At 36.3% G+C, this 13,555-nt stretch overlaps 1 protein-coding gene across 4 annotated transcripts in view; it reads left to right on the forward strand.

Moving 5' to 3' along the window:
• LY75 (lymphocyte antigen 75) overlaps positions 1 to 13,555 on the forward strand; it is a 133,093-nt gene that overhangs the window by 67,446 nt on the left and 52,092 nt on the right. For all 4 annotated transcript variants that reach the window (XR_012375498.1, XR_012375500.1, XR_012375499.1 and 1 more), the window contains 5 exons: positions 1,454 to 1,583; positions 2,687 to 2,913; positions 5,861 to 6,026; positions 7,487 to 7,654; positions 9,295 to 9,411. Coding sequence is in view for 1 of the 4 variants with exons in the window: in XM_073883641.1 (XP_073739742.1) it covers positions 1,454 to 1,583; positions 2,687 to 2,913; positions 5,861 to 6,026; positions 7,487 to 7,654; positions 9,295 to 9,411 (808 nt within the window). In the remaining 3 variants the exon portion in view is untranslated. The remainder of the gene's footprint in view (positions 1 to 1,453; positions 1,584 to 2,686; positions 2,914 to 5,860; positions 6,027 to 7,486; positions 7,655 to 9,294; positions 9,412 to 13,555) is intronic.

Below are 13,555 nucleotides of genomic sequence, written 5' to 3' on the forward strand. Positions count from 1 at the left end.
GGGGGGATGGGTTAGCCTGGTGATGGATATTATAATGGGCACGTACTGAGTGGAGCACTGGGTGTTATATGCAAACAATGAATCATGGAACACTACATCAAAAACTAATGATGTAATATATGGTGATTAACATAACAATAAAAAAATTTTTTAAAAATCACAGAGGGGAGGGGGGTGGGGGGATGGGTTAGCCTGGTGATGGGTATTAAAGAGAGCACGTACTGAATGGAGCACTGGGTGTTATACGCAAACAATGAATCATGGAACACTACATCGAAAACTAATGATGTAATGTGTGGTGATTAACATAACATAATAAAAAAATTATTAAAAAAACTAATGATGTATGATGATTAACATAACATAATAAAATAAAAATCTTTTAAAAATGAATAGACAAACAAAAAGCAGAATCAGACCTATAAATACTGAGAACAAAGTTATGGCTGCCAGAGGGAAGAGGGGTTGGGAAATACAGGCTTCGGTTACAGAATGAATAAGTCACAGGAATAAAAGGCACAGCATGGAGAATATAGTCAATGATATTGTAATTGGATTGCATGGCAACAGATGGTAGTTACACTTGGGGCATAGCATAACAACATATAGAGAAGCATAACAACACATAGAGAAGCTGAATCACTATGTTATATACCTGAAACTAATGTAACATTGTGTGTCAACACAATATAATAAATAATAATAATAGGAATACATATTTAGCTCTATAAAAACTTTTACTCATTTCCCTTGTGATAGTCCTCATATTATTCTTAACTATAACTATTTTGTTTCATTTTTGGTTCAGTGTTTATTGTGCAGCACTTATGTATGTGTTTTTTTAAAAAATCTGTAGCTCCTAGGATAAGCTTGTCTTATTTTTCTAAGTGTGTGATATGTTTCAAACATACGAAAAATATAGGAACACTATAATTTGAATAAATTTTATATGTAGTATTATTGATTTGTGGTCAGAGAATGAAATCTAAATAGATACTTTTATTTATGGTTGTCTTTATAGTGACTAGTATAGGATCAAAGCTTTAAGGTGAGTTCTCTATTGTATAGTATTTACAGCTTGTCATCATAAAACTTTTATAAACATCTAATAAATTGAATTAATAATCATTACCTTTTTGCTTTGAAATGTGAAGAATGATAGCAGAGTGTTAAATATTACTATAATTGTGTCTTCATCTTTTACCAGTTTTTATCTGTTTGGAATTTATATTTAATAATATTGCCATTGTTCTGTTTTATAATTTCCAAAGTTAGTTGCCCTTTGCCCATGCTTTGGAAATTTTTGAGGGTTTTCTTGTGATTTCATGGTAAGCTCTTTAATGGAATTTTTTACAGGAGGAAAAATCTGATTTGGAATATAAAGTTCTCCTGCTAGGATTTTCAGACAGTTATAGTTTCATGATTGTTTGTACATATTTGCCTTTTTGTTTAGATTTTTGAGGAAGAGTCCCAATACCACTGTGCTTTAATGCTCAACCTCCAAAAGTCGCCTTATACTGGGACATGGAATTTTACTTCCTGCAGTGAACGCCACACTCTGTCTCTCTGTCAGAAATATTCAGGTATAAATTATTATGTAGGTAACTATGGTACTTTATGCTGTTATATATATACAGTATTTTTCACAAAAAATCTTATAAATGAATTACTATTAATTTGTAAACATAGCTTCCCTAAAATTTCAACATGGCTAAATCCATATTGGTTCAGTGAGTCAGATTATCTCAAATAGAATGTGATCTTTTTTAATTATCATTGCTTTACTTAATTAAATACCAAAATTAAGTATCAGTTGGAATTTGTTAATAGGAGTTGCCTAATTATAGGAAGTTATGATTGTTCTTTTTTCTACTCTGATATTTTTCAGCTATTACTTTCTTGGAGAAAGGAGAAAAAGTGTAATGTTTTTAATTGACTTTTGTAAACATTCACAATTAAGTTTATCACACACACACACACAAAAGTGTGGAGCATTATAAACAGATCACTGTGTGTACCTTACTGTAACCCAAATAAAAATAAAATGTGTGCTTAAAAATAAGAATCATCCATATTTTCAAAAAGATATTTTTAGAAGGTACTACGTTGTTTTCATTGATTACAGTGTTTTTAACAAATGATTAAAAAGAAAAAAACTGTCATGTAATGAGAACCTCAAGTAGATAATCCATGTACTTCTAAAGAAATTTTTGTTAAACTATGCTCATTTGTCTCATACTGTTTAGGAACTGCTTTATTCAGAAAAGTACCGTAAAGCAATAGTTCAGTACAGCCTCTCGTGGGCTGTTTTGTTCATTTCTTTCATTGGAGCTCTCCCAGATGAAAACTTCGAAAGGGAACACCTAACACTTTCTCTTGTTGAAGGAGTTTAAACAAAGGAGGTATTTGACACCAACCTGAAATGGTGATCTTATTGAAGGCTGCTTTTTTTCCTTCCTAAATCAGATCAACAAAAACAGAATTTTGTTTTAATTTTAGAAAACAAATTTTGTGGCTCACACATATTACCTAAGGTGCACAGCAAGACATACCTAGTTCTCCTAACCAAAATCTAAAATAAATGAATAGATAAGTAATATCTGAAATACTCATTGTGGAGACTTGAAGATCAACGTCCCATGACTTGCAGAGTGGGTGATTTTTTGTTTTTTTTTTTTAAACACAGAAGTTGAAAGCAAACAGACCTTGCAGAATACTTCAGACACAGTAAAGTATCTAAATAATCTGTACAAAATCATCCTGAAGTCTATGACTTGGTTTGATGCTCTAAGGGAGTGTCAGAAAGATAACATGCAGCTGGTGAGCATCACGGACCCGTACCAGCAGGCATTCCTAACTGTGCAGGCAGTTCTTCATAACTCTTCTTTATGGATCGGACTCTCCAGTCAAGACGTAAGTTTTCAGTTCCAACTGCCTGGATTGGGTGATGGAATGTGAAATTTTTGTTGCACACAGCATTTTTCCTATCAGACTAAAAGAACCTGGAGATTGTAAAATCTTACTCTAGTGAGTAAATTTCATGAAGTGTGTAATTTTTAGTGGCCATCGTCTTTCTACTGTTGAAAGATCTGGTGCTTTATTGTTTAGATGAAGAAAAAGTTCTAGTGGACATATGTAGCTGATCACTTCTTTTTATTCTAGTTAAAGACTGAGTGGGACTCAGGAACTGCCATGTGTCCCCAGCCAATGAAAAGAAGAGAGGAAGAAAAGAATTTAAAAACCAGATAGGGTTGAGTCAGGGTGGGGGGTGGGGGTGGGGGGCAGAGCCCAGAGGGAGAGGGAGAAAGAGAATCCCAAGCAGGCTCCACACCCAGTAGAGCCTAATATAGGGCTCCATCTCACAACCGTAAGATCATGACCCGAGAGGAAATCAAGAGTCAGATGCTCATCTGACTGAGCCACCCAGGTGCCCCTATAGTAAATTTTTTTTAAAGAAAATTTAAATCATCTGTAATCCCAGTACCTAGTAACAAATATGATTTAATAATTTGGTATATATCTCTCAAGGTTTTTTTCTATGTACACATGTATGTTTTTAAGACTTTTGGGATCATACCATTTTTTAACTTTTTTTCACCACTTAAGGATTTTGATCTTGTTTCTTATCCTATTTTCTTTCTTTTTTTTTTAAGATTTTATTTATTTATTTGAGAGAGAGAGAGTGAGTGAAAGAAAGCAGAGCACAAGCCAGGGGGAGAGGCAGAGGGAGAGGGAGGAGCAAACTCCCTGCTGAGCAAGGAGCCCAATGCAGGACTCGATCCCAGAACCCCGGGATCATGACCTGAGCTGAAGGCAGCCACTCAACCAACTGAGCCACCCAGGCACCCTCTTATCCTATTTTCAATCTTCACCTATGTTTCTCTTTTTCCTTTCACTCTTTAACAGGTTTATTACATATCTGCATAAACTGCCTTAAATCTTTGGAACATGATATAAAATAAACAAAACTTCCATTGAAAGCAATGGAAGTGTATTGAAAGATTTTAAACATGATAGTAACAATAACAGATTTTTACTTAAGAAGAATTGTATTGGCAGAGGATGGGTGAGGAAGTGAGGGATCTAGAGCTTTCTTGTAGAAATTCATGCAGGAGCTGATGTTGGCCTGAACTAAGCCCTGTGGCAGTTCTGGGTTATGTAAAGTCCAGAGTGTGGCTGTGGCAGCAGCTCTCTTAAGTAGGTAGAACTGGAAGTACATAGAAACAGAGGAAGTCAAGAAGGCTGGGGAACTGGTGAGTCATCCACATGAACATGAATGTCCATAAGTCAAAGGTAGGACCAGGAGGATGAGCAAGACATGGGGCATCACCTTAGTAAATGTCAGGGAGGAACAAGGAGGCTAAGTCCTAAGTGAATGTCAGAAAGAGGCAAGGAATCTGGGAGTTTGCATAAACCTTAAAGGAATGACTAAAGGAGATAAAAATACCTATTATTCCATTCTCATAGCCCTCTGGTATCTGAGAATGGAAAAATAAACAGCCTGCCGTTGTGGATGTTGAAAGGACATTATTCCCTTAGAAAAGATACATTTTAATTAAGATCAATTAAGGTCAAGAATTTAGTAAAGAGATACTTACAGTCTTAATAAAGAGAGAGGGTATTCAGCAAAGAGAGAGGGTGCAGGGATTTATCTACAAGGAATAGAAGTTCCAAAGGCCCAGGTACTTGGGTTAGTTGTGAGTGCAGCAAAGGTGAAGGAATCTAGGGTAATACCAAGTACAAGCAACATCACTTGGCCAAAGATCCACATTCAAGGCCCAGGAGCTTAGGGATTAACTAATGACAAAGTTACAGCTGGAACCCTGGTGGAGAACAGTTTCAGAATGAAACAGTGGTGTTGAAGCTTAAACATGTTTGCTATTTATAGTTTACTAAGGATACTGTGTGTGGCCTTTACCCAATATTCCAAATAAACCAGTGATGTAAAATTGCCTTGGGCCTCAGGACAGCTTAGTTCATTGGGTCAGTATATAAGGCCTGGTGCTCTGGCAGTGCCATGGGGAAGCTCAAACAGGTCTGTACCCCACAATCTATCCCCTGGACTCTGTACCTCTCTCAAGATAGGTGGGTGGTCAGGCCCTTGTCAGGATGTAAAGACGGACGGATGTTCACAGACTTAGTGCACAATAGAATAGAGTGAATGAGGAAGCTTCATCATAAAGACAAGTGTAAAAACAGCAGTGTGAGGTGCACAAGGCCTGAGTCAGGGTTAAGAGGAAGGGAGCCAACATTTATGTAGCTCTTCCTGTGTACCAGCTGGCCATTATGTTACATATTACCCCACTAATTCCAGCCCTGAGGTTAAGTGTCACATCCATTTAATAGCTGAGGGGATGGAAACTTGGCAAGGTAAACTCAAATCAAAAACTAATACATGACTGAACCAGGATTCCAAACTAGATAAGCTTAGCGCCAGAGCCCATGTTCTTTCCACTACTTCATGTTGTTTCTCTGACTTCCAACAACCCACAGTTCCGTTTATGTGTGAGGCAGCCCAGTGTAATGGCTCAGACCATAGACTCTAGCGTCTGATGGCCTGGAATAGAATCCCAGCACTGCAGTATATATTCTATGGGACTTGGCACACATGACAAGCCGTCAGTTTCTCATCTGTGAAATGGATACAATAGTTCTTATCTCATATGGTTGTTGTGAAGATTAAGTAAGTTAATATCTGCAAAGCACTTACAACCCTGCCTGGTGCATGGTAAGTGCTATGTAACTGTGTGTTAAATATAAGGTAAAATTAAAAGTCATTAGATTGACTACAAGGGACAAAATAATACAAAAGGGATAACACAATGTATTGCCACTTGACATGTATTTCTGCTGCTTACAGGATGAACTCAACTTTGGTTGGTCAGATGGGAAACATGTTCAATTTAGTCGCTGGACTAAAAATAATGGGCAACTTGAAGACTGTGTAATATTAGACACTGATGGATTCTGGAAAACATCTGATTGTGATCATATGCAACCAGGTGCTATTTGCTACTATCCAGGAAGTATGCTAATTTTAAATATTTTAATTCTTACATTATTATCAGTCTCATGAATAGTGAGATTTATGGGGAGTAGTTTTGTAAAATCTGGTTTTGAAATTATAATCATGTCCTTTTTTACAACAAAATTTGTGAAAATTTGTATTCAGGTAGAATTATTATATGTTAGGTACTTTGTCATTGATTTGTTATTTTAGACATATCTTTATTTTTGTCAGCTGACAATGGTACTTGACCTTTCAGTTTTAAGTTCCTATTAGCCTCATTTTGTATATATTTTGTGTTTATAGCCTATAGGAAACTCTATTTGTGGGAATTTTTTTGGTAATTTGTATCAACAACTATTATTTCTTTTTAAGAGCCACTGTTAAGATTCATTTGTTTGTAAGTAACAGTAACCAGCTCAAGCTAGCTTAAGCCAAAAGGGAAATTTAGATCCTCAAAAATGGGGATATAGCTGAGCTTCATGAGAATGGGAATAAGAAACTGAATGGAATCAGGAACCCAGAGATACTATCTCCCACCTATCCCTTCTGTTTCTCTCTATGGATTTGCACTCTTCTTTTTATATACTTTCTGCTTCTCTCTGCACATGGTGAAACATGGCAGCTCTGTAGTTTTCAATAATAGCTGGAACTGGAGATGAATTGACTATTCCTGAATTCCAAATTCTTAGAGAGAATCTGATGTACCCTACTAAGTAAGGAATGCGATCTCTAGCCTACTCAGAGGAAAGTGGTTTCACAACTGCCAGGGGCCCACATTTGTGCGTTTGCAGTAGAGAGAAGATACAGTTACTTTCCAGACAGAGGGAGTTGTGAGCTGGGAAAGATTCGGAATGGTATCTACTGCAGATTAAATCTGTTTGATTGGCTGTGAGTAGAGCATATCTATATTTGGATCTTCTTAAATGTATGGCTTTTTCATAAAATTTTTTTGATTTTCTAGATGTCAGATTTTCAACTATTTCTGTTTGCTTTCATTAAAGCAACAACTTAGAACATCACATATTTCATTAAAATGTACCTTTAAAAAAATAAATAAAAAATAAGATGTATCTATAAAATTAGAGAAGATATCAGTAACCAGAAACTTAAAGATGAGTTCCAAAGTTATAGTTAGGTGCCCATTATTAATATCTTTGTATCGTCTCTGAGGTCACCCCTTGTATTTCAGGTTTGGTGATAGGGGAAGACAGAAACTACATTTAACCTAACAGCATCTCATGTTTTATATTCTCCCACTCATTCCACAGCAGGGGAAAGAAATTGTGTTAAATAAATTCCTTCTTACAGAAACCCAGTTAAGAGGTCACATTATATTTGAGTATAAACAGAACAAGCATCATTAAGCTATTATTAATCGGCTTCCTGAATATTCCCTACAAATCAAGCCTAATTACCATGAACAGGATTTAACATTTATGTCTAAAGTTAGAATTCATACCATTGTCTTTTTTTTAGATGATACTGAAAAAGAGGTCAAAGCACTTGACAATGTTCAGTGTCCATCTCCTGTTCTATTTACTCCATGGATACCATTTCAGAACTCTTGCTACAATTTCATAATAGCAAAGACTGAATATATGACAACACCACCAGATGAAGTTCATTCTAAATGCCAGAAAATGAGTAAGTATCTTATGTGGCCATTATGTATATGTTCATTAAAAAACAAATCTCACCTGAGGTGTGTTATAAATATTTCTTATTAGCACTAGATCTCAAAAATATTCATCTCCTAATTTCTACATTGTCAACTAAAAAAGTATTAAAATTTTGTTTAGTTAAAATAGAGAATATAAGAATTACTTCTTTACCCATCCATTAAAGAGCTAGTCTGTCTTTACATGTATAAATAAATGAGTTCTACTTACAAAGGAAAAGAAATGACTCTAGCAAGCAAAGAACTGGATGTTAAACCAAGTTAGACCGTGGGCAAAGTGAAAATAGGTGAATTTGGGTGGTCGAAAGCTCAGATAAGTGGTCAAAAGCAAAGAAGTGGCTCTGCTTAAAAGAAATGCATATTTCACACTTTCAGTTCTTAGGACTCTTCAGATATTCCCTGTGAGATCCACGGAGGATTTGTGACTGCTGAACAATGGACCCGTGAACTGTGGAAGTTCCTATGGAAAATATCAAACCATTCTTCCCAAAAGTGTGCTGTTTAGAAACTAGTCTTGAGAGATAGTCTACGAAAAGGGCCCTTAGAAAAAGAACAAGGTTGAGAAATACTATACACCATGGCTTCCTGTTAGACATTATCAAATGTACGTCAGCATATACTTTAAGAAGTACTGCCATAAATGAACTAGTTTAACTTTGTTTAACCAATGTTTGACACTTTTATCCATCTAGTCTTTTTCTGAGAAACTCCTGCTAATTTCCTGAGGAACACCTTTGGGAAATATTACACTTTTTTAACCCTAATATAAAGAGTAATCTCTAAGGAAAAGGAAGATCTATCATATAGACCATCCAAGAGGTTTTGTTTACTATAATCTTTGGCCGTGTATCATTAATATGGCTAAATTTGTACCAATTCAAAATAAGCTTTAAATGGGGAAAAGTGAAAAAAAAATAAAATTAAATGGGGAAAAGTGAAGTGAATCAATGTTTTAAATTCTCCAATCAGCTGCTAGTTTTACACTGTTGTTTAAGACCAAATTGAACATCAAGATGTTTGGGGTACCTGGGTGGCTCAGTTGCTTAAGCGTCTGACTCCTGATTTGGGCTCAGGTCATGGTTTCAGGGTCGTGAGATCTGTGAAGGGCTAAGCATGGAGCCTGCTTAAGATTCTCTCTCTTCCTCTGTCCTTCCCCTCCCATGTGCTATCTCTCTCAAAATAAATAAAATAAAATAACATCAAAATGTTTGAAAACTTCTTAATCTATTCATTTTAGTACAATGAGATAGTTTTTTAAAAAAGATTTATTTATTCATTTGAGAGAAAGAGAGAGAGCCCAAGCAGGGGGAGAGGCAGAGGGAGAGAATCTCAAGCAGACTCCCTACTGAGCACAGAGTCCTATGTGGAGCTGGATCTCATGACCCTGAGATCATGACCTGAGCTGAAACCAGGAGTTGGGTGCTCAACTGACTGATCCACCCAGGAGCCCCAGGACAATGAGATAGTTTTAATTTACATGTCTGTCTTATTTTCCAATATTGTTTTAGAGTTTATTAAGCTGGGAAATAAAATTTTCTAAATCTATCAAAATAAAGTGTTCTAGATAAGTAATTATTAAAATTATTGACTATTTTTTATTTAACAGATCCAAAATCACATGTTCTGAGTATTCGAGATGAAAAAGAAAATAACTTTGTTCTGGAGCAACTTCTGCACTTCAGTAGTATGGCTTCATGGGTCACGTTAGGTATAACTTATGAAAGTAAGTTGTAAATCTGCTGATTTTCTCTATTTATATTATTCATACTTCATTATGAACTACTTGTTTACCAAGCTACAAAAATAAAGTTCTTCAAAGTGTATGTTTACCAATATACAAAATTATAATTATGCATTTAGCAGAACTTATATAAATACCAGACAATTTTTGTATCTCAAATCTGCCATTAAAATGCCTTTACCACCAAGGTTAGAGTTATATGGTGGAAAATAATTTCCTTTCTCCACTATCTCTCCTACCAATTCAAGACTAACGAAAAATGATCACGCTGCCATAGAAATCTTCAATATTTATCTTATATCTCTACTATGTATATGGGATGAGTGAGAATGGAATTATACTTCTATTAATGTTGCACCTTTAGGTTTACAGCATTGGCTTGGAGTGGGCATTAGAAAAATAAGAAACAGCCTGACAATGAGATAGAATATTTGAAATTGGGACTAAATGCCACAAGTCCAAGGTATAATTACTATGAATATTTTAAAGATTTATTATTTATTTTAGAGGGAGAGGAGAGAGAGAGAGCACATGTATGCACACGCAGTGGCAGGGGAGGGGCAGAGGGAGAGGAAGAGAATCTCCAGCAGACTCCCTGGTGAGCAGGAGCACCATACAGAGCTCAACCCCATGACCCTGAGAGCATGACTTGAGCTGAAATCAAGAGTTGGCCACCCAACCAACTGAGCTACCCAGGCATTCTGCTATGAAATTTTTTAAAACACAGACTCTAATAATAGCAGAAATAAGACCAACTTAGAAAAATACTCAGAGATGTCCTGAAAATCATAGAAGTTTTAGAATTAGGAAAAAAGTCACTCTGAGACATCACACATCAAAAGCATACATTTAGCCAAAAAGGGCGGTGGGCCTTACTAAGGGGCACAGGATAATGACAGCCAAAGGCAGAAGCTAAATTACTCAAATATGACCATTTTAAAAATAGCCTTCTTGGGGCGCCCAGTGGCTTGGTCGGTTAAGCATCTACCTTCAACTCAGGTCATGATCCCAGGGTCATGAGATTGAGCCCCACATCACATCAGGCTCCCTGCTCAGTGGGGAGCCTGCTTCTCCCTCTGCCTTTCCCCCTGCTGGTGCTCTCTCTCTCAAATAAACAAATAAAATCCTTTAAAAAAAAATATAGCCCTCTCCTTGCTATCTAACCTAACTTTTTTTTAGAATTGCTAAGGTTTTTCTTAAATATTTATGGCATGCTGATGAGTTAACAAAAATTAAGGTATCAAGCAATAGGTAAGACTTAGGTTGCCAGTTGAAAATGAGTTCATCGTAGTAGGACTTAAGGGCCCAAATCCTTTCTCCAATGACACTCGAATACCCTTAAAATTAAAATGGAGAGAAAGTAGGTGGAAAGTTCCCAGGCTTTACCTGGAAATGACTGAGGAAAGAGTGTTCCCATAGGGACCAGTGGAGACCACACCCAGGATATAAGATTTCAATTTTACCTTCTGATATACTTTGTTAGTCATGTTATCAGAAACAACTGAAAAGGTATTCTGTATTCTGAAAAGCACTTTCAGATCTGTACACTTCCTTTTAAGCATCTTAACTTCTTTTTATAAATTGTAAGAGTAACAAAATTTCTACTAAAATATATAGACATGAGTGATATAGAAAGATGTTTCAAGCAAACAGCAAATTTGGTTTAAATCTAATTCTTACTGGCTTAATTCACATCCATAGATTTTTTTAATTATTTCAATATACTTAAATAATATTTAATTATAATGCCACTGATACAAAGGATTTTGGTGTTTTTTTTTAAGTTCTGACTTTTCACAATTAGAGAAAGATAAGTATCATATGATCTAAGTGATATGAGGAATTCTTAATCTCAGGAAACAAACTGAGGGTTGCTGGAGTGGTGGGGGGTGGGAGGGATGGGGTGGCTGGATGACAGACATTGAGGAGGGTGTGTGCTATGGTGAGCGTTGTGAATTGTGTAAGACTGTTGAATCACAGACCTGTACCTCTGAAACAAATAATACATTATATGTAAAAAAAAAAAAAAGAAGATAGTAGGAAGGGAAAAATGAAGGGGGGGACATCAGAGGGGGAGACGAACCATGAGAGACTATGGACTCTGAGAAACAAACTGAGGGTTCTAGGGGGGAGGGGGGTGGGGGGATGGGTTAGCCCGGTGATGGGCATTAAGGAGGGCACGAATTGAATGGAGCACTGGGTGTTATACACAAACAATGAATCATGGAACGAAACATCAAAAACTAATGATGTAATGTATGGTGACTAACATAATAAAATTAAATTAAAAAAAAAAGTTCCGACTTTTCAGAGTAGGGCCATGAATAGAAACTACTAAGGGAAGCCACTTGTCAACTGAAAGATGCTTCAAACCAAGTGAAAAAGTGGCCCTTTTGTATAGCAACTTTAGGAATATACCCCCATCCACCATACTGGCCAGAAAATTGTCAGTTAAATGTTTGGGGAGAGGGAAAGAGGGCCTGGGAGACAGGGGGTGATATAAAGCAGTGAGTAGGAACCAGATCACATGTACGTGTTTCTAGCATGTCTTTGCTGCAGGCAGATGTTTAGGTATAACTGCCTCGGAAGATGGTCATCAGTGAAAGGTACAAATAACCAGGACAACAATGGGTATGTGTAGTTTATAGTGACATCACTCTTCATGCAAATTCATAATTTTATTAGGCCTCACAACTTATTTTTACAGAAAGTTTGATATATTCCCATACCACACAATTCAGCCATTTAAGGTATACAATTTAATGGCTTTAATATAGTCCCAGAGTTGTGTAGCTATCACTACCCCAAAAAGAAACACCATACCCATTAGCACTTCCTCCTCCTTCCCTATCCCTTCTTCCAACTCCCAGCAACTACTGATCTGTTTTCTGACTCTACAGATCACCCATTCTGGAAATTTCATACAAGTGAGATCATACAATATGTGATTTTTTGTGTGTGTGACTGGCTTGTTCTACTTAGCATAATGGCTTATGCATGTAGCACTGCAGCATGTTTCAGTATTTCTGTCCTTTTTATGGCTGAATAATACTCTATTGTATGGATGTACCATATTTTATTTATCCATTCATCAGTTGATGGACATTTAGATTCTTTTCACTTTTTTGGTTGTGAATAATGCCACTATGAACATTCACATGCTAGTCTTTATGTGGATGTATATTTTCATTTATCTTGGGTGTATACTTGAGACAGGAATTGCTAGGTGTTTTTTTAACCCTTTGAAGAACTAACAGACTGTTTTCCTAAGCTGCTATACCATTTTCCATACCTTCCAATTTTTCTATATTTATGCCAACACTTGTTTTTATCTCTTTTTTTGATGTAGCCATCCTAGTAGGTATGAAGTGGTATCTAATTGAGGTTTTTATTTTATTTTTATTTCATTTCCCTGATGACTAATGATATTAAACATAATTTCATGTGCTTATTGGCTGTTTATATATCATCTTTGGAAAAAACTTTATTCAGATCATTTACCCATTTTTTAATTATTTGTATTTTTATTGTTGAGTTATAATTATATATTCTGGATATAAGTTCCTTGTCAAATAAATGATTTGTAAATATTTTCTCCCATCACTTTTTTTTTTTAAGTAAGCTCTGTACCCAACATGGAGCTCGAACTCACTACCCCAAGATCAAGAGTCACAAGCGCTACTGACTAAGCCAGCCAGCTGTCTCCCGCCATCACTCTGATAGTAGAATTTGTAGCACAAAACTTTTTTTTTAAGATTTTATTTATTTATTTGAGAGAGCACGTGAGATCACAAGCGGGGAAGGGGTGGGGGAGAGGCAGAGGGAGAAGGACAAGTAGAGTCCCCACGGAGCAGGGAGCCCGACTCGGGGCTCCATCCCAGGACCCCGAGATTATGATCTGAGCTGAAAGCAGACACTTAACCTACTGAGCCAACCAGGAGCCCCACACAATTAATTTTAATGAAGTCCAATTTATCTTATCACTTATGCATATCTATGCTTTGCCTACCCCATGGTGATGAAGAAATACTCCTATGCTTTATTCTAAGAGTATTATAGTTTTAGCTCTTACCTTTAGGTCTATGATCTATTTTGAGTTAATTTTCTGTATGGTAAAAGGAAAGGG

This window comes from Callorhinus ursinus, unplaced genomic scaffold (genome assembly GCF_003265705.2).
Source record: "Callorhinus ursinus isolate GAN/ISIS: 27379988/994484 unplaced genomic scaffold, GSC_fseal_2.0 scaffold2, whole genome shotgun sequence".
NCBI classification, from domain to species: Eukaryota; Metazoa; Chordata; class Mammalia; order Carnivora; family Otariidae; genus Callorhinus; species Callorhinus ursinus.